The 19,797-nt window shown below is 45.6% G+C and overlaps 2 protein-coding genes and 1 long non-coding RNA gene across 5 annotated transcripts in view; all 3 read left to right on the top strand.

Annotated features, from left to right (window-relative positions):
* Positions 1 to 29: 29 nt before the first annotated feature.
* ATP5F1C (ATP synthase F1 subunit gamma) lies at positions 30 to 7,341 on the top strand. 3 transcript variants are annotated; one of them, XM_049814159.1, is made up of 10 exons: positions 30 to 140; positions 709 to 743; positions 1,707 to 1,838; positions 2,483 to 2,687; positions 3,153 to 3,296; positions 3,690 to 3,754; positions 4,377 to 4,532; positions 5,679 to 5,775; positions 6,620 to 6,659; positions 7,206 to 7,341. In XM_049814159.1, the coding sequence occupies exons 1-9, from the start codon at positions 97 to 99 to the stop codon at positions 6,624 to 6,626; spliced, it is 885 nt and encodes a 294-aa protein (XP_049670116.1). In that variant the 5' UTR covers positions 30 to 96; the 3' UTR covers positions 6,627 to 6,659; positions 7,206 to 7,341. The 3 variants fall into 3 exon arrangements, with proteins under 3 accessions (XP_049670116.1, XP_049670115.1, XP_049670117.1); XM_049814158.1 differs by having other exon boundaries at positions 6,620 to 6,657; positions 7,201 to 7,341; XM_049814160.1 differs by lacking the exons at positions 6,620 to 6,659; positions 7,206 to 7,341 and having other exon boundaries at positions 5,679 to 5,779.
* Positions 7,342 to 12,072: 4,731 nt separating this feature from the next.
* Positions 12,073 to 19,797, top strand: part of TAF3 (TATA-box binding protein associated factor 3) — a 128,045-nt gene continuing 120,320 nt past the window's right edge. The window contains exon 1 of the mRNA XM_049813919.1: positions 12,073 to 12,341. Coding sequence (XP_049669876.1) covers positions 12,176 to 12,341 — 166 coding nt within the window. The 5' untranslated portion in view covers positions 12,073 to 12,175. The remainder of the gene's footprint in view (positions 12,342 to 19,797) is intronic.
* Positions 12,955 to 17,891, top strand: LOC126044372 (uncharacterized). The gene is made up of 2 exons (XR_007507657.1): positions 12,955 to 16,308; positions 17,610 to 17,891. It is a non-coding gene; the product is annotated as an uncharacterized LOC126044372 (long non-coding RNA).

The following is a 19,797-nucleotide window of genomic DNA, read 5'->3' on the forward strand; positions in this document are numbered from 1 at the left end:
CCGCCCCCCCCGGAAGCACTTCCCGCCGGGCCGGGCTGCGCGCATGCGCGGTGCGGGCGCGCTGACCTTCAGCCGGGCTGTGGTGGAGGCGCCGCCATGTTCGCCCGAGGGGTCGTCGTCGCGCTTTACCAGCCGCAATGGTAACGGGGAGGGAGCGCCGGCCCGGGAAGGGTCCTGTGGGGATGTGTCGCGGTGGTGGGGGCGAGCGGCGGGGCTGGGGTCGGCGCCGGGGCGGTGAGGCGGGAGCTGGTCGGGAAAGGGTGCTCAGCCCTGGGGGGGTGAATGGGTGAGGCAAGAGGAGTAAAAAGGACGGCCTCGGAGGTGACAGGCGGTGCAAGGAGAGCCTGCTCTTGTCGGGAAATGGCGCGGCCTCCTCTGCTTCGTTTTAAGCGTTTTTTAAACAACACTTACGTTTTTGGAAGGTCGGACCCTTCTGATGCCAGGCTGTCTGGCCTTCGCTTATATTGCGCCGTTGTCTAAGGCAGCGGATAATGTGTTAAATGATACAGACAGGGTGTCTTAGGAGATAAGGAGAAGGGAGGAAGGTCTGGATACAGGGCATGGTTTAGAGCGGCTTGTCCCTACTACAGATGTTTTTCAAGAAACAGCAGTTCTTTGTCATCCCTCTGAAAGGGACCTGCCCTTGACAGATGTTGGTTTGCTGGAGAACTAGGGAACTATCCTAATTTCTCCTGCGTTCATTTTTAGGGGCCAAGTCAGGAATATGGCAACTCTAAAGGACAGTAAGTACTGCTTTTGTTTGCTTTTGAGAGAGGGAGGGTGTTGCAGGAAAACCATAGGTTAAAATATAATTTTGGTTAGCCTCTGTTGAATGAACTGATTGTGATACACCATAACATTGATACATGAGCCACCAGCACTTCTTAGATTAAACAAAGTGTCCCTCAGAAAAGGCATTGCTTAAAATGGTTTTAGCGCTAATTTAGATGTAATTTCAGAAAACCAATATAGTTTTACTCAAATGTATTTTAAAAATAACTTTATCGTATGTGCTGAACCAGATTTTTGCTCACCTTTAAGAATTAATTTATTTTCTGTTATGTTTATTTCCCTGTGTGTTTCTTCAACACTGGGGGGAAAAAAGGTTGACTGTGTGGTTTCAGTTTGATAAGCTGTTAAGCCATTCCTCATAGGTTTTTATACAGGGATATTGTCTTGGAATTGTGCTTGTCTGTAGGACACCTATTTTGTTTTCTTTTTGCATCAGTGTTTTTACGAATCTCATTTTGCCACAATCTAAACAGAAGAGGAAGTTTATTCTGTCTCCTTATAGTATGGGGTCTTTCTTTTTTTTTCCTCCCCTTGTCATCTAGGAAAAGATTATAATATATTTCAAATGGTATATCTGTGAAACGTGTAGAAATGGAAAGAAAGAGAATAGTAAATAGATCTTATCTTAGGCTAAATATTAAATAAATGTTATGTCTGGGTGGGGGGGAAACATACCTGTTGTAAAGATACATTTGGGTTAGCCAGATTACTACTCTTACTGCTTTCTGACTGTAAATACTAAGGGTATGTCTTTTATGAGGTTTATTTGTGCATTGTTTGTTTGGTTTTGGGGGTTCTTTTTTTTGAGGAACATGGCAAGATATTTTTGGATGGCAGTTGCTAGCATTTTATTGCTTGTTTTTGATGTCATTATGCCCAGTACAGCCCATGACCTTCAACTATTAATCTTGTAGTTACCAGGCGCTTGAAATCCATCAAGAACATTCAGAAAATTACGAAGTCCATGAAGATGGTTTCTGCAGCAAAATATGCAAGAGCTGAGAGGGAGCTGAAGCCTGCTAGAGTCTATGGAACAGGAGCACTGGGTGAGAGAATGCTCTTGCACTGTGTGATGCGGGAACAGAAGAGGAAGGCTTTCATGGTGGTGATAAAATGCCTAGACTTTTTTAACCTTTTGGTGGCTTTTTCCAAAAGAATTTGTACCTCTAGGCCAATGTCACCTTGAGTATTCCTTATAAGTCATTCATGGAAAGTGATTTTTAAAAGTTCTAATGTGAAATTTGTTATGATTTCCAAGTACTTTTTTAACTTTGTGTGGTTGTTTTTGTTAGTCATAAAGACACCACAGCTCAGAATTTCTGGCCTGCCTTTATCTGTTAATGGAATTGTGTCCTATCTCTGTAGCATCTCCAGCTACTGTCAAACCTTCTTGCAAACTCTTGGGCTGCGCATGCTCCCGAGGCAGTGGACTTGCACGATGAACTTGACTAACTAATGTCACTTGGTTGTGTGATACCCGCTGCAGAGATGTGTCTGGCTTTGAACTGTTTCTTTGTCACCTCTGGTCAGATCACATGCAAACTTGAATGATTGTGTAGGAGATAAAATTCATCTGGTTGTGATTTGGAACTCTTCTAGAAATCGTTTTAGTCAGAATAATTCAAAGATATTTTGATATGACCTATTTGCTCCCTGGCACCCTTGAATAACTTATCCATCTTTTTTTTAGCTCTCTATGAGAAAGCAGAAATAAAGGCACCTGAGGACAAGAAGAAGCACCTCCTTATTGGTGTGTCCTCTGATCGAGGTCTGTGTGGTGCTATCCATACATCTATTGCTAAAACCTTGAAGAACGAGATTACCAACCTCTCAAACGCAGGGAAAGAAGTTATGGTGGTTGGAGTAGGTGACAAGATCAGAGGCCTACTTCAGAGGTAAAAAGGAGAAAGAAGTGTTTGGTTTGGTGGTATTGGTTGTTTGTGGGAGAAATTTCAAGACTGCTTGCAAAGCTGTGTGGCGTTCACAGGCAATTGCATTTAATGAAACTGCTAAATTGAAGTTCCTTTTAAAAAAAACAAAACAAAACAAAAACACCCAAACCTGCAAACGTGCTAAGATGGCTTTGGATTATCGGACGTTTATGAAACTGTTGCACAGTATTACTATATTTTTGGAATACAAGTTTGAAAGCTAGCAACACTAACACTGCTACAAGTGTGTGTTTATCATGAAGTTATTGTAATTTAACTAAGAAAAAGCAAAATTTATCTCATACCCTAATTCAATAAAATGCTTAGTTCTGAACGCTGGTAAGTTACTGGACTCGTTGCCTGTTGGTGCCACATAGTTGTATATTAGAGCATCCACTTGGTTCTAACACAGATTTGACGTTACTGCAGGACACATGGCAATTACTTGCTGCTGACATTCAAAGAAGTGGGACGGAGACCTCCTAGCTTTGGAGATGCTTCAGTCATTGCTTCAGAGTTGTTAAACTCTGGGTATGAATTTGATGAAGGCTCTGTCATCTACAATCGGTTCAGGTAAGATTAAACTGAAACTGCACTGGAAAATTATTGGGTAGAAGGCTTCAATCAGCATGTTGGCCTGATGAAGTAATATGAAAACTGACTGTGACTTGTCATGTTTACTTTATTTCTTGAGGAGTGAGTGCATTTTGTTATGTGTGAAGAGCTGTTGTTTTTCTGGTTTTTTTTTAATAGTTGTGGTTGGAATTCTCTTTCTATTTGTATAGCGGGTGCTGTTACATTTACAGTCAGCACATCATATCCACATGGTATCTGAGATCTCTTCATTGGGATTATTGCAGAACTTTGTGGAGTTTGAAGGCCAGAAGTTGTCTATTCTAATTTGATTTTAAGCATTCCGTTTAGGGTTAGTTGAATTGAAGAGCCTATTACACTGTTTTTATACAGGTCTGTCATCTCTTACAAGACCGATGAAAAACCAATCTTCTCCCTTGAAACAATTGCTGGTTCTGGTAAGTAGTGAACTAGAAACCACCAGTTACGTGAAGTGATAAATCACAGAAGTACCCAGAACATGGGAATGTGGTATTAAAACATCTTAGTATCATGCATGTATCTATCATAAGTTCAACAGCTTGTTTTGTCTTGGCAGTCTAAGTCTGACCTATCAAGGTGCTGTGGAGCAAGGAGGTTAAAAAGAACAGTTGTACTAATTTTGATTTGAGATTCTCTCAAGCAAGAACTAAATATATGCAGAACTCTGTCAGTTCCAGTGTTTTCAGCACTGAAGAGCATGGATATTGAGTGACTTTGCACTATTCAGTAAAAATACCCCAGTATGTTTCTGTAGCATTGTATGGGAAGATTTAACATAATACACCAGTAATATAATTGGCCTTCATCAGAATCTGACTTTCCTGGTGTTAAATTGAATGAAAAGATGTAAAATACTTAATCTCTCTGCTCCTTAAAATTTTGTTATGAAAGTACACATGGTACATAGAGAAAATCCCTTCGCACTGCCTTAAGTAGAGAAACAGGCTAGCCTAGTAGTCTTTCACGTGACATTATACTGTTTTGCTAGAAGTAGTGTATCTTGGATTTCTCATAAGTCCGTTCTTTCATATTTTACAGAAAGCCTAAGTATCTATGATGATATTGATGCTGATGTGCTGAGAAACTACCAGGAATTTACACTAGCAAATATTCTTTACTACTCCCTGAAAGAATCCACCACCAGTGAGCAGAGTGCTAGGATGACTGCTATGGACAATGCTAGCAAAAATGCTTGTAAGTCTACACTGTGGGCTTCCCAGAACTTCGGTAGTTTAGCATGAAAGTGCTGACCTCCCTTTGTGTAATTCTTAGCTTCCAAAATGATAAGAAATGAGCTGGTTTCTCTATTAATTCCATCTTGATTCTGTTTTTTTGAGCCAGTGCAATCAGGATTATTTTCTGAGTATGTGAACCTTATTTAGTCCCTGGAAGAGGAATTGCTGTCAAGTATATGAGAAACAAGACTAGGTAACTGGAAGTGAAATAACAGATTCTTTGATAAGAACATGAAATACTAAACTAATCTTGTAATGGCCAAATACTCTGTACGCTCTTCTCCTGTGGCTGGTTTGAGGATTTCCAAAATTTTTATAAACCTGTACCTAGTTGTGAGCCAAATGTAATTAGTACTGCACCAATTTAAAGGTGAGGAAACTGAAACAGTGGTTAAATACTTTACCACCTGTCACGCAGCAAGTTGAGAATATACAAGTATTCCTTGGAAGGTGTCCAAACTGAGTGCAGTGCAGAGAGTATGCCGTTGGTATTAGTGGGAGACAGCTAATAGCTTTTAAAGTGGCATGGTGATAAGACTGCAGCCCTTAAAAGGTAGTGTTGCATGAAGGATACTGGTGACTGAGTGAAGCCGATGGGATGTGCAGTTGGGCTACCTGGAACTGTAGGTGTGGCACTCTGCTGACTGCCTTATCTTGAGAGAAAAAGGTGATACTTACTGCATTTAAAAAAAAAAAACAAAACAAACTTTTAAGAAAAAAAATTTCAAAAAAATGTGGCTCCCTTTGCCAGAACAACAGTAACTTGAAGGAAATACTAATGTAGTTAATTGACAGCGAAATCTAATTTAAAAGCAAATAATGCGTACTTGTGTGATGTTAAAATAAGCTATGTCGTACCATGGTATTTACTAGTCTGTCAGCTGTTCTTCAGATGTTTAACTCTGATGCCTCAAGGCAAATTATCAAGTTTCTAGATTGTCTACTAGTAGCGTTATCTGTAGGGGGGAAAAATGAAAAGTGCAGTAAGCCTCTTGATCGTTTGCATGGATTTACAAGACTATTTGATCTTCCGTTCATACAGCTTCTCTTTATCTGTATTTGAATACTTACTGTATGTTTAAATTCCAACCTTAATTTTTTCTAGCTGAGATGATTGACAAATTGACCTTGACTTTCAACCGTACCCGTCAAGCTGTCATTACCAAGGAGCTTATTGAGATCATCTCTGGTGCTGCTGCTCTGTGAGTACCTGTACAAACATGAAATAGGAGTTGTTGCAAAGTCGTGTAATGCTTGTACGTCCTGCTTCAGTCAGGTTAACAGGGAAGGTTAGGGCACGTAGGTCCTAAAACCGAAGGGAAGACAATCCATGGCATGACTCCCAAGATTTTCAGCTTGTGCGGTTCTACTAACAAGTGTGAAGTTTGGCAGTCTTTTTTGGCCAGATAAAGTTAAAAAGCTGGTAAAATAGATCTTTAGCCTCAACACACATCCTTGCCTGAACAGGCAGTGGTTTTCCTCCTTTTTGGCTTTCAGTGGATTTCCCCCCTCCTCCCTTCTACCTGGGCTTCTCCTACTCTGTCAACTCAAAGAGCCCAGTAGTGTTGGGTGGGGGAGAGCAACTCAGATAGGCTTTTGGATAAATCAGCCTTTGGTGGTCTTCAGAAGCTGAGAGTTTGGAGGTGGGGTTGGAAGGAGGAGAGAGTTTCCAGATTCTGTTGATACTGAATGTGTATTTTACTTTAAGTTCGGTATTTTGCTTATTTCCTTGAGAAAGAAGTTTTGTGAAGGTGTGTATGGCAGGTTACAAACGTGTGGGCTTAGACCACCATTTGTAACTGCGTGTAGCTAATATATATTACAGCTAACAGTTAAAATTTTTTGCTATACTTGGATGCAAATACATGTGTTAATATCCTGTGTGTTTACAAAATGCCTGGAATACATGCCATAAAGCAGTTATGTGCTGTATTGTGCTCCTCACAATACATTTGCGGTTATAAATACATGCATAGTTTTGCCTGAATTTGCATGAGTTGCTTCCTAACCTGCTTGTTCTGTTTTTTCTCGTAATACCATAACCAGGGATTAATCGGAAAAAGCGGTTCAGCCAAATCCATGAGGTAAAGTTATGACATAGAAACCAGATTGTTTTTTAAAATGAATTAACACGGACGATCTTGAAGTCAAATGAGGAAGTCAGAATTCAGTGTTGGTCAGACAAACTGCTCTTCCCAAAACGCTGGGACAACTGTCCATTGCTAGTTTGAATCTGTCTGAACAAGTCCTTAAGTGTCAATAATTTTATGCAAAATAACATCCATGGTACTGTACATCCACATTTGACATAACTTTCTGTGGTATATTCTGGGTTATTGGATTAATTTGCAATTAGTGTTTTAATTTTTTCGTAGTGCCCTGACCTTATGCAATGACTTTAAAATGTCTGTATGTAAGATGTTGTTCCTAAAGAGGTTTCTTTTGCAAAATAAGCATATTCAAAATTTAAAACTTCAAGGAGAAATAGACTTGATGAAGAGTTTGAGGAGGGGGGGAAGGCTAAGGAATATTAGTGAGTTGAAGGATTCAAATTGGAGTAGACAAAAGGTTTTTTTAAAAACCCAAATAATTAAAAGGGATTTAATTTGCTTCAATTTTTCTTACAGGTGAAGAAGAGCTCTTCTGAGCACATGGCTTAACCTGCCTGTGTCTGTGTTAACAGGACTGCTCTGTTATTTTGTGAAGTCATGATAAAGCCCCAGAAATCTGTAAATTCTTAAAATAAACCACCTACATGAAAAAAGTGTTCTTGGTTGTCCATGGAGCAAATGCGCTTGGTGTCTAAATATCTGGATTTGACTTGGTTGCTCTCTGGAACATAATTTTTAAAAGCTGTGCTCTACATTTTGTAATGTATCTGGCATGCAAAAACACGTAAGTGGGTGTTTTCTTCGTTTGAAGAGTGCAAGAGATTGCCTGTCTTCACCTTGCGTTTAAAAGTGTTGGTCTGTTACACACATTGTACGGTGTGCTGAAGGAGGAGACTGTGGAATAACCTCTCTGCATTGTGCAGTTGGAACACTGATCTCATTTTAATACCATATTATTACTATTTCTAGATGTTCGTATTCTAAAATGAACTGATCTGATTACATGAGTCATTTTAGCATTTATTTAGAATGCTTGCTGTTTATATCATGGTCCATGTGTGTGTGTGTATATTCTATTTGCATGCTGTAAACTACAGTAATGTCACAGTTCTAAGCCCTCGCTGGGCATGACAGGAATGTGAGAAAGGATAAAATGTGGAAAAATAAGAGTCTAGCAGAAGTGTAAGAAACAAATGGTAGTGCTGCAGTGCAACCATGGAAGTAGAAAGCTGCCCCTCCTGTGTGTGTACATCGAGAGGTACGCGTGCATAAGGGAAGCACTATCACCCCTGAGGTGGGATTCAGGGAAAAGGAGAGAGGGTCTCTTGGAGCAGATTTGTTACATACTTAGAAAACACTTCCAATGACTTCTTTTAAGGAGCTATGGTTCTAATGCTGTGTTACGCATGCAACTGGAGCGGCAGACTGGTTAGAATGGGTGAATTCAGGGAGTACTAAAACATGGGAAGACAAATGAGCCGCTGGATGTTGTGATAGTGATCTATGCAATTGCCAGTTCTCATAATCTGGACTCTGTAGTTCTTCAAGCATCATTTTTACTTAGAACCCCTTTTAAGTCATGGTTTGTCTTGTTTCCTTTTCTACCAAAGTGTGGGAAACACTGCTTTGAAAGCGCAAGCCTAAAAAGACAGTACGTTGTAATTTACTCTGTTGAAGTTGAGAGCTAGCCCCATTGTTTAAACAGCTTCCATTTTTTTTTTTTTTTTCAGGTAATCCTGACGATTTATGTTGCCCTTTCCTCTGTTAATTTATCTACTCTCTCTGTTCTCTTCCATGTGAAATTACATCCCCGCCAAGAAATAATTTAAGGCTACTGCTGGCTTTCTAATGCAGTTCCCACCACGTTCCTTACCTGATGGCATGTGAACCAAGGGCCGTACCCCTAGAGCCAAAGCTTTCCCACAGCGTCTTGAGGTTTTTGTGGCTGCCTGGCCTGCTGCCACCACCTTGCAATGCAGAGTGTGCAGCTGATGGGCTCAGTGGGACTGGCAGCTGTCTCTTGCTGTTGTCCCAGATGAGAGGGATGACACATGTAACACTGAGCATAGAAATGGTGCTCTGTGTACTGCCTGGTCCATCGGGGACCCTCCTGCTGTCCCCAACCTATCTGACTTCCCTTCCTTGCCCTCCACACAACATCTCCTTTAATTACTCTCAGGTAGGCAAGAAAATCCTTTCTGCAATGTCCAGCCTTCTCTTCTTCCCCCTTTCAAGACACAAAGGAGCACCTCGCATGCAGCCTGGGCCAGGTCGATGTACCTAAGGAGTCACATGTCCACAGAGGGAAGTTCTGTCCAAGTCCTTGAATCCTATGTTCATAGAATCATAGAACAGCTGGGGTTGGAAGGGACCTTTAAAGGGCATCTAGTCCAACCCCCCTGCAACGAGCAGGGACATCTTCAACTCGATCAGGTTGCTCAGAGCCCTGTCCAACCTGACCTTGAATGTTTCCAGGGATGGGGCATCGACCACCTCTCCGGGCAGCCTGTGTCAGGGTTTCACCACCCTCATTATAAAAAGTTTCTTCCTTCTATCAAGTCTAAATCTGCTCTCTTTTAGTTTAAAACTATTACCCCTTGTCCTATCGCAACAGCCCCTACTAAGAAGTTTGTCCCCATCTTTCTTGTAAGCCCCCTTTAGGTACTGGAAGGCTGCTATAAGGTCTCCCTGGAGCCTTCTCTTCTCCAGGCTGAACAACCCCAGCTCTCTCAGCCTGTCTTTACAGGAGAAGTGCTCCAGCCCTCTGACCGTCTTTGTGGTCCTCCTCTGGGCTTGCTCCAACAGGTCCGTGTCTTTCCTGTGCTGATGACCCCAGAGCTGAATGCAGTACTCCAGGTGAGGTCTCACCAGAGTGGAGCAGAGGGGCTCAACCTGCTGGTCACGCTGCTTTTGATGCAGCCCAGGGTACGGTTGGCTTTCTGGGCTGCGAGCACACATTCCTGGCTCGTTGTCCAGCTTTCCATCCACCAGTACCCCCAAGTCCTTCTCCGCAGGGCTGCTCTCAATCCCTTCATTCCCCAGCCTGTATGGATGCCGGGGGTTGCCCCAACCCATGTTCAGGACCTTGCACTTGGCCTTGTTGAACTTCATGAGGTTCACGCAGTCCCACCTCTCAAGCCTGTCAAGGTCCCTCTGGATGGCATCCCGTCCCTCCAGCATGTCAACCGCACCACACAGCTTCATGTCACCTGCAAACTTGCTGAGGGTGAACTTGATCCCACTGTCTGTGTCACTGATGAAGATATTAGAACAGCACTGGTCCCAGTACAGGCCCCTGAGGGACACCACTCATCACTGATCTCCATCCGGACATTGAGCCGTTGACTGCTACCCTCGGGATGCGACCTACCAATTCCTCATCCAGCGAACAGTCCACCCAATCAAATACGTGCCTCTCCAATTTAGAGAGAAGGATGTTGTGGGGGACTGTGTCAAAACTTCACGTTAATTCCCTTAAGAATACTTATGAAGCTTCAAAAAGGGGGCTTGTGCATTTACAGCTTTCCAGAGCACTCAAAAAAATACGTTTCTAAAATGGGAACTGTAACAACAGTTCAAAACTGCCCAAAGCTTCTCAGTGGGCTGAAAGGAGTGAGCGAAGACCATCCGCCTGTCCTGAAAAACAATGAGCTGCAGGGTTTTGTCATGAGTCCAGCTCCCCTCTCCTCAGGTTGCAGACTTGAGATGTGACTGATAGAAGAGACCAGGCTGTTTATTGACTAATCAACACACTACTAATGGTCTAATAAATCAAAGAGCTAATTTGTGAACTAATTAACTTCTAATAATAGACCGCTATTATTTACAATTCTGTCCTTCACGCTCTGATTAGTTACACACAATTACAGAGTTACAGTTTAGCACTTGTGTTATTAGTGTATACACAGGCACAATTAAGTAACAGCTCTCTTGCTCTTCATTCTACTTCCCACACCACTCAGTGACTGTTATTTTTGTTTCTGGATCCTCCTTTTTGCCACCACAGTTTCCCCCTTTCCCTGCTTGTTTTTTTCCCAAATAAACAACTCGCCCATAAACACTTTCTCCTCATTGTTGCCAATTTTGCTACACCTGCTCCCAAAGCTGATATTTCTACTGCCTAGGCAATCTTGGCCTTATATGTAATTATTTATATACCTGCCTACATACAGGTGACCTTGCAAGGTTCTGCTTCCCCTAAAGATCCCCCAAACTTCCCTTCCATTTGGCTCATACTAGCTCTCAAAAATTATTTTTTTTGTGTGTGGTTCCACCACGTGCAAAAAACTGCAGCTGCAAAAGAGATTCACAAAAATCGTCTTTTCCTTAGCTCTGGAGGAATTGCTGAAATTAGGAGAGAAATGTAACAAAACAGCCTTTTTTTGCTGCAAAGGAGAAATATCCCCTACAAGTCTTCTGGCATTAAAGTCAATACTGTTTTAAAGTGTCTTAAATCAGGGTCTTCCTGTGTCCTTGAGAAGCCTCTCCACTGTCAAAGGAGTCTCTCTGTTACACCAAAACGTCCTCTCCCATTTCTTAGATTCCCGTTCCTCACAGCACCAGCCTAATCCCGCAACTTCCACGTGAAGACAGGAGGTTGCTCCAAAACCAGCCTGATGCAGTGTCGGCTATACGTGTGATACGTATGGCAACACGTGTGGCAAGGCTGTACAGCTGTAGAGTGACGAAGTGCAACCTGACAGCACAAAACTGCCATCTCCAAAAGTGACCGAGATGATTAGTGTGAAGAGTAATTAAAGGGCTTCACCCAAAAGTAAAGATTTAATGGCAAGGTCTTGACAGCAAACATTTGATGTCTGTGGGTATGAGCCACCTGAGGATGCGCTGGGTCCCACAGCGGAAGGGAAACCCACTGACAGCGACGGCTGCAGACATCCCACTCCGCCGCCCAGCTGGGAAGAAAAAAAAAAAAAGAATAATTTAAAAATAATCGAACAGGGCTTCGGATAAACCGTTTCGGCGAAGAATTTTCAGCTTTCTGGTAACACGTGGCACTGCTGCTTGTTTAAATGAGGCGCCCGGGTTCTGCTCGGCCGCTTTGGGCCTGTGGAGGTGAGGGGGCGGCGGTGGTCCCTCGCTCGTGGGGAAGCCCAGCTCAGGGGGTTCCCGGAGCCCCCCGACACCAGCTTTTCCTCACACCGCTGTAAGAAACCCCCATTTTGGCGTGAGGTTTTTTTTTGGGGGGGGGAAGAGCTCGACCCGCTCCGCTCCGAGCCCGCCCGCCGCCGCCACAACCCCTTCGTCCCGCCCGCCGCCTCCGCCCTGCCGACGGCCGAGCGTTCGATGCGCCGCGTCCCGCTCGACGCGCTCGATGCGCTCGGTGGTAGAGCGGCGCGGCCTGTCGCGGGCGGTAGGGAGGCGCGGCGCCAAGATGGCGGCGGCGGCGGCGGGTTGTGTGTGAACCTCCCTCGGCCCTCCCGGCCCTGGGCGGGCGGCGGGCCCGGGCGGCACCGCGCCGAGCCGAGCCGGCATGTGCGAAACCTACTCGCGGTGGCTGCTGCGGGTGTCGGTGGCGCAGATTTGCCAGGCGCTGGGTTGGGACTCGGTGCAGGTTTCGGCCTGCGACCTCCTCACCGACGTGCTGCAGCGGTACCTGCAGGGGCTGGGCCGGGGCTGCCACCGCTACTGCGAGCTCTGTGAGTGCCGGGCCGGGCCGGGGGCTGGCGGGCAGTGCTGTGGGGAGAGGGGCTGCGGCGAGGGAAAGTAAGGGGTTTGCCGCCTGGAGGCTGCGCTGGGAAGCCGGCTGCGGGTGGTCCCGCTTGCTTGAGCAGGGGGTCTGGACCGAGCGACCTCCGTAAGTCGCTGCCGGCCTCGGCCGTTCTGTGGAGTGAGGCTGCGGAGCGGTGCTGTAGGCCGTGGGGAAGGGGAGTCGGTCTGTGGGGTAGCGCCGTGGAGTTGTGAGGAGGGCGGCTGTGGTTGTGGGAGGCTGTAGGGCGGTGCTGGGGGCTGAGGGGGGGCTTTGCGGGGGAGATGCGGGCTGTGGGGCAGTGCAGGAGGGGACGGGGAGGTGAGCTTTGGGCAGCGCTGGGGTCTGTGGGGTGGTGGGTGCGAGGTGTGTGTGTGGGGGAGACCAGGCTGTGGGGCAGCGTTGTGGTGGTGTGGGGAGGTGGCCTGTGGGGCAGTTCTGTAGGGAAAGAGCGTGGGGAAGTGGGCTGTGGCAGGGAGGCGAGGGCATGGGGGAGATCAGGGTGTGGGGCGGTGCGGGGGCTGTGGAGGAGATCAGGCTGTGGGGAGGTGGGCTGTGGGATACCCTGGGTGGGGGAAGATCAAGGACAGCTGGGCTGTGGGGTAGTGCAGAGAGCTGAGAGAATGAGGAGGTGTCGTGGTTTAACCTCAGCCAGCAACTAAGCACCACACAGCTGCTCAGTCACTCCCCCACCACCCAGTGGGATGGGGGAGAGAATTGAGGGGAAAAAAAGTAAAACTCGTGGGTTGAGATAAGAACAGTTTACTAGAAAAGAAGAAACTAATAATGATAATAATAACAATAATAAAAGGATTGGAATATACAAGTGATGCACAGTGCAATTGCTCACCACTTGCTGACCAATGCCCAGTTAGTCCCCGAGTGGCGATTCCCCCCAGCCCCACTCCCTCCAGTTTATATACTAGACATGATGTTACATAGTATAGAATACCCTTTTGGCCGGTTTGGGTCAGCTGCCCTGACTGTGCCCCCTCACAACTTCTTGTGCCCCTCCAGCCTTCTTGCTGGCTGGGTAGGAGAAGCTGAAAAATCCTTGACTTTAGACTAAACATTACTTAGCAACAACTGAAAACATCAGTGTGTTATCAACATTCTTCTCATACTGAACTCAAAACATAGCACCATACCAGCTGCTAGGAAGACAACTTTATCTCGGCTGAAACCAGGGCAGGAGGGAAGCCATGGAGCAGTGCTGGTGCACAGGGGCCCTAGTGTGAGGAATAGGTGGGCTGTGGGGCAGTGGGCCTGGGGTGTGGGGAGATGGGGCTGCTGCCCTCCTTTCTCTGGGCAGAGCGTGCAGGGTAGTAGGGTGCATGTGTACAAGAGGTGGAGATGGGACTGTTGGCCCTGCTGCTGGGGCTGTAGTGTTCTGAATCTGGGAGGGGAGAAGGGGCAGCCAGCCCTCTTGCTGGGTGGGATGTGTACATGAGAGGATGTGATGCTGCTGCTGTGTTGTTCTGGCTTATCTCTGGGTCAGGGTCTGTGCCCTAGTGGCAATGCTGAGGAGGCCGTGGGGGTCCACTGTAGGTGGGGTTGTGTGTGTAGCATCCAGGATGTGGGCACAAGGGGAAGTGCTGAAGCTGTAGGGCACAAGGTTTGGGCTGGGTGTATGGGGCAGGGAGGCGGGAGGTGTTAACCCCTGCCATGGGAGGTGTATAAGGAGTAAAGAGATGGAGCTGCAGCGCGTGGGGTCTGAGAGGTGTGCCTGGGGGGAATGGAGTCACCTGCATGGGGAGAAAGAGATGTGGCTGGAAACGCTATTGCTGGAATGCTCTGGGTTGGGTACATATGTGTAAGGGGGCAGTGGTTTGTGGGGCTGGAGGTACATATGTGCAAGGGGAGGTATGGGGCTTTAGTGCTGGCAGGGAGTGCGTATGTACTATGCTGTGTGGGGTCAGGGATGTATGTGTATAGGGATGACGTGGGGCTGCGGTGCCTGGTATCAGGGATGCACATGTATGGGAGTGGCCAGGGGGCTGTGGCAGGGATTAACACATACCAGGGCAGCATGGGGCCATATATGCGAGGCTGGGGATGTGTGCATACAGGGGGATGTGATGGTATTGTGGGGCTGGGAATGTGTGTATGGGGGATGTGGGGCTGCAGTGTGTGAAGGCAGGGGTGCATTAGAGTGGTTTTTGGGGGAGACGGAGCTGTAGTGCGCAGGACGTGGGAAGGTGACGGGGCTGCACGTGGGAAGTGTGGAGTATGTGTATGCAGAACAGGAGGGGTGGGGCTGGGGATAATTTTAGTGCATGTGGCATGAGGCGTGAGTGTCCTCACGTGGATGCAGTGGAAGAGGTTTGGCTGGGTATGTGGGAGACTGGAGTTAGCCAACACTGCCATTGAGGAGGCATGTACAGAAGGAGCTGGGAGTGATGGTAGGGGACAGGATGCCCAGGGCGTCACTGGATTTGGGGAGGGAGCATGGAAGGGGTGGGAGCGTGGAATGGGTGAGTTTACACCAACTGGAAGAAGAGAAAGAATAGAGGTCTGGGACTGGGAGGACTGCTGGCTGGGTCACGTAGGAGTATGGAGTGTGCTTGGATGGGATGGGGAAGGGGCAACAAGTATCACTGCTGGGTCTGGGTGTGTGACAGGATGAAGTTGTGTGTTCCTCGGAGTTGTCTGCATCCCTGCAGAGCCTGCAGTTAAGGTTCTGAGGGGGCTGATGACCTGCTGGTACCTGCAGAATATGGGGTGAGGGAGAATGGGATGTCCAGTTGCTTGCTGGGTCAGTAATGCTGACTGGAGGGATGAGAGGTTGGAAGGGGTCTGCTGGGTGTGAGAATGTCAAGAAAGGGGTGCTGATGTCCTGGTGGGTCAGGGAGGGTGTGGGGACCTGGCAGTATGCGGGGAGAGGGAGGCTGTCAGAATCACTGCTAGGTCTGAACACAGGGAGTGTCGCAGGGGACGTGGAGCAAGGCTCAGGCTGTCAGTGTGGTTGGAGGGTTGTGAGTCTGTGTGTGGAGGCCTTTGCTGCCCTGTGTGTGGGGCCAGGAGGGTGTAACGTAGTGGGGAGGACAGCAGTGATGTGTCTACAGAGATGGGGCTGCCAGTGCTGCTGCTGGATCTGTAAGTATTGGGGTTGGGGGGGGAGATGAAGGGGGCATGCACATAGTGGAGAGGCTGGGGGGAGCGACGGTGCCCTGTAGGGGTGGATGTAGACTGTGTGTGCATGGAGAAACAGGGCTGCTTTTGCCTCCTGTGCCAAGAGGGACATGTTCCCCCTTCCTTTGACGTGCTGGGGAGCCATGGGCTGCCACTGCTCCACTTGTCTGTGTGTACTTATGGAGGGGGAAGTCCTGCAGAGCCCCTGGGGCAGAGGTCAGAGCTGCTGCAGTTGGGTCTGGCAGCGGGGAAGGCGTTAAGGAGGAAACAGGGGTTGGAGTTGGGATGGATAACGTGATTGCTCGCCTGAAGTGCTGAGTGAGGAGAAGGTGACTCACTGATGGTGGATTTGGGGCTACTGTAGCCACCACCAGTTCAGAGAGTGTGCTGGGGACTGTGGGAGGTTTGGGGAGAGGTAACAGGGATGGCAGCCCTGAAATGGAAAAGTCTGCCAGCACTTCTGTCCAAGTTGTGGGAGCTGTGCTAATGAGGGTGTTGCAGCCATGGATGAGAGGAGTATCAGAGTCATGTTGCTGTCGACTGGTGGTGGGTGCAGCCTCAAGATCAGAGGAATTGTGAAGACTGGAGGTGTCAGCTTCCCCTGCAAGAGTGAATCTGGAGACTGTGTGGACCAACGACCCGTGAGCTGAGAAGCACAGCGTGATCGGCTTGGTCAGGAGAGGAGCAGCCATGGCCTGAAGGTGCTGCTGCTTGTGGTCATGTCCCTGCAGGTCTGTCTGAAGCAGAAATTCTCACTGCTGCCCTGAAAAAGTGATGAGCTGAAGGTACCTGATACCTGGCCCTGCCTCTGCTTTATCATTTCAAGAATAACTGAGATCGAGTCTGGCACTGCCAGTGTAACTGAATTTAGGAGGGAGTTAGTGATATTGCTGCAAACTCTTTGGATTTCATTTCTAGGTTGAATAGGTTTCCTTGTACAAGTTTTTCCCAAATTAGAGATCTAGTTAGATGTCAAGCTGTGTATAGTTAGTGTGGGATTGGGACTGTGCAATATTGACCCGTATCTCCCAGCAGCACAAGTGCAGCTGCTACACCTCTGAAGTCTGTATCTCAATCCAAACACAAACTATCTCTAAAGCAATTAAAGGGGACAACAGACAGAGTTTGGGAGAATTGAGTTATGGGGTGAACAAGGAGCTAACCTAGGCTTGGTCAGAGCTGTCCTTTCATATGGTTAGTACAAATACTAGGGAAGATGCTTTTGTAACTGGATCACTGCTTGTGCAAGAGATGAGTTGTTGAGCAGCATTGCCCCCCTAGCTCAGCTGCCTCTGCCACAGGTACTGCAGTGTTTGTAGGACTTGGAGGAAAAGATGCAGAGATGGTGAAAATACAAATTTTTCCTTTTGGTGCTTGAGGAATTGGAAATGCGTAGAACTAAGGTATCCCCCCTCTTGCTTTGGGTGTGCTTACTGAAAGTGGGGAAAGCAATTTTTTCTTCCCCTCCATAGACAGAGAAGGAAGTATAATAGTCTTTTTTTTTTTTTTTTTTTTTTTTTTGGGGGGGGGAGAAGGGGAATATGCTGTTTTCGTGCCAGTGATATGGTATTTTTTGTATTACCTCTCTTAAAATGATTCCTGTATTTCTTTCTTTAAACGGTTTGTAAAAAGACATCTTAATGCAGAGCTGATGTCTCCCTGCTTTTTCAGAATTGTTTCCTTTTGCTCTTAAAATAAGTTACTGTACAAACCCAGCTCTGGATGAATGAGTTGAATTTTGCCATGGTTTTGCATAAGTAGAATTAATTAAATTCCAATTGTAGCATCTTCATTGTCAGTGTGTTATCTCAGAGTCAAACCAGTGGGGTTTGAGTTAGCAGGGTTGTCAGCTGGAGGGACATAATCTTTGTATTTGAAACTGAATGGATTTACTCTGACGTAATTGAGACAGTGTGGTATTGCTCTGAAAAGCATGTCATTGCTGTTCACGTATTTTCTCAGTTGCAAAAGAAAATGATGGCTTTCCCAGCTGTGTTAGATCTTTGTTCCAGCTGTTACATCCCATTAGGAGAGCTACATTCAAGATTTTCATTACTTTTCTGCTGTTGTTTCTTTGCATTTGCAGTAGCTGTAGTTGATGGGAGCTTCTGTGGCTGCAAAGAGAAGGCAAAAGGATTTGCAAAGCGGGCTTGAGATGTCTTTGATGCTGTGAAATGCTTCTGAATACTGTGTTGGGGGTGGAGGAGAGAGTGAATTTACAGGGGAGAAAATAAGGGTTTTCCTGTTAAAGTACACCACATTATGCTGTTCAGATTCATGGAAAGCTTGTAAGAGGAAGGCTATTCAATATGCTGCACACTCCACACATGGTTTTATCCTAAAATTTAAATAAAATATTTGAAAAACAGCGTTGGAGTTAATAATTAAGTTATTGAACTACAAAACAAACTGATGTCATGTGGTTTCTAAGAGCAGAGTTCTACATTTCTGTTGTTGCTGTTTGTTTTAAGCAGAGGTGAAAAGGAAAAAGTTCTCTGTTATGTGCCACTTCATTTTGCACTCACGTTTCATGTGGTTCGATAGAGCTGGTAGCACAGCTGGTGCTTTGGATTAACTGCTCTGGATTTTCTTGTGTATGTTGGGGTTTTTATATAGGGGAACTGTCCAGTGAAGACAGACTGGTATCTGCTTCATTTCCTATGAGTTTGGCTAACGCAGCTTGGCAGCGGGAGGGTTGGTTATAGACCGGCAGAATATGTCACACTTTACCTCTTAACTTAGCACATCCAGTAAGAGAGTTTAGTTTCCAGTATATTTATGTGGATGGTGCAGTTCATGGGAGGGCTGAGGAGGGGAGTCATGGTTTATGCCCCCAAAAGCCTCATTTTTTCTGTTACATTGCTTTAAAAAACAATCAGGTAGAAGCTACTTAACTTTAATCAATGAGGGCACCTGGGCATATTTCAGCAGGACAAAATTAGATTATCTGCTGCTAAAACTGGAAGTAAAGTAAACTAGATAATTAACTTTGAGGTGTGTTGGCTCTAGAAGTGAGTTTTTTAGTACTCTTTCTGTGAATTTTCAGTGTTGAGCATATGCCTGGATATGTTGTGACTTTTTTATTTTTTTCTGCTGAGATTTCCTACAGTGAGGAAATGAAGTTTAAAAGTTGCTCTTTAGTTTCATATTGTGTGACTGCTTTTTTGAAGATTATTTTTATGTAACTGTAGAATCATAGACTATCTCAAGTTGGAAGGGACCTGTAAGGATCATCAAGTCCAACTCCCTGCTTCTCGCAGGACTACCTAAAACAAATTCTATATATATATAAATATTAATTATAAATAATATTCTATATTAAAATTGATTTTAATAATGCAACTGTTTTTATGTTAAGGCAGGTTCTGATCTGGTAAACACGACATTGTAACTGGAAGGAAAAATGACAGATCTTGCAAAATGTTTTATCAAGATAGAGCTGGCTCAAAACCTGCTCTGGTGTCACTGCACAATCTCCTGTAACAGAAAACTTAACTTCATTACAGCAAATGTTTTCTTTGGAGAATGCAAACAGCACACCAGTATTTTCATTGGGAATAACCACAGTGTAGAGAATTGACCTGGCATCAACCAAATTTTTATTTCTTTCCAATTTAAATGTCAAATTTACCTCATACGTTTTTTCACTGATGTTCGTTTTTTTTTTTGTTTTTTTTTTTTTTTAGTTACTTCACTCTTATCGGTATATAATAATAATCTCTGTCAAAGTGTTAGATTTTGATGATCAGTCTAAATGAGCTGATTCCCTATACTCATGCTGAATAACTGTTGTAACAAGTATCTATCCAGGGCCCATAACATTTGTTATAAGAAGTGTACCTCTTTATGTCCTGATGACCTTAAACTTTGATGTTTTTGAGCTAATTAACTTGTTACTGGCTACCCATAAACAAGGACAGCTTGGGTTTTTGCTTGACATTTATGAGGTTACCAGGAAAAGGAGCAGACTTTAAGCAGCAATAGCAAGGAGGTGCTTTCGCCTGACTGGTGACTACATTAATAGGACCCTTTGTCCCCCACTTAAACGCACTCAAGTAAGGCATAAATACTTATTTAATAATCTACTGTGTATGCTTCTGACTGTTCTTGTGGATGCTGGATGGAAACAATGTCTTACCTGCTTGAAAGAGTTATCTTGGAGTGACTAATCAGTGTAGATGCATGGGTATTTAATGCGTGGCAGGGTTGTGTGATGCGCTGGAGCACAAGGAATCTGTCGTAGAGCCTGTTATAAAAATACTGAGGAGCTATAC

The sequence above is a fragment of the Accipiter gentilis genome, chromosome 11 (assembly GCF_929443795.1).
Source record: "Accipiter gentilis chromosome 11, bAccGen1.1, whole genome shotgun sequence".
Taxonomy (NCBI): domain Eukaryota; kingdom Metazoa; phylum Chordata; class Aves; order Accipitriformes; family Accipitridae; genus Astur; species Astur gentilis.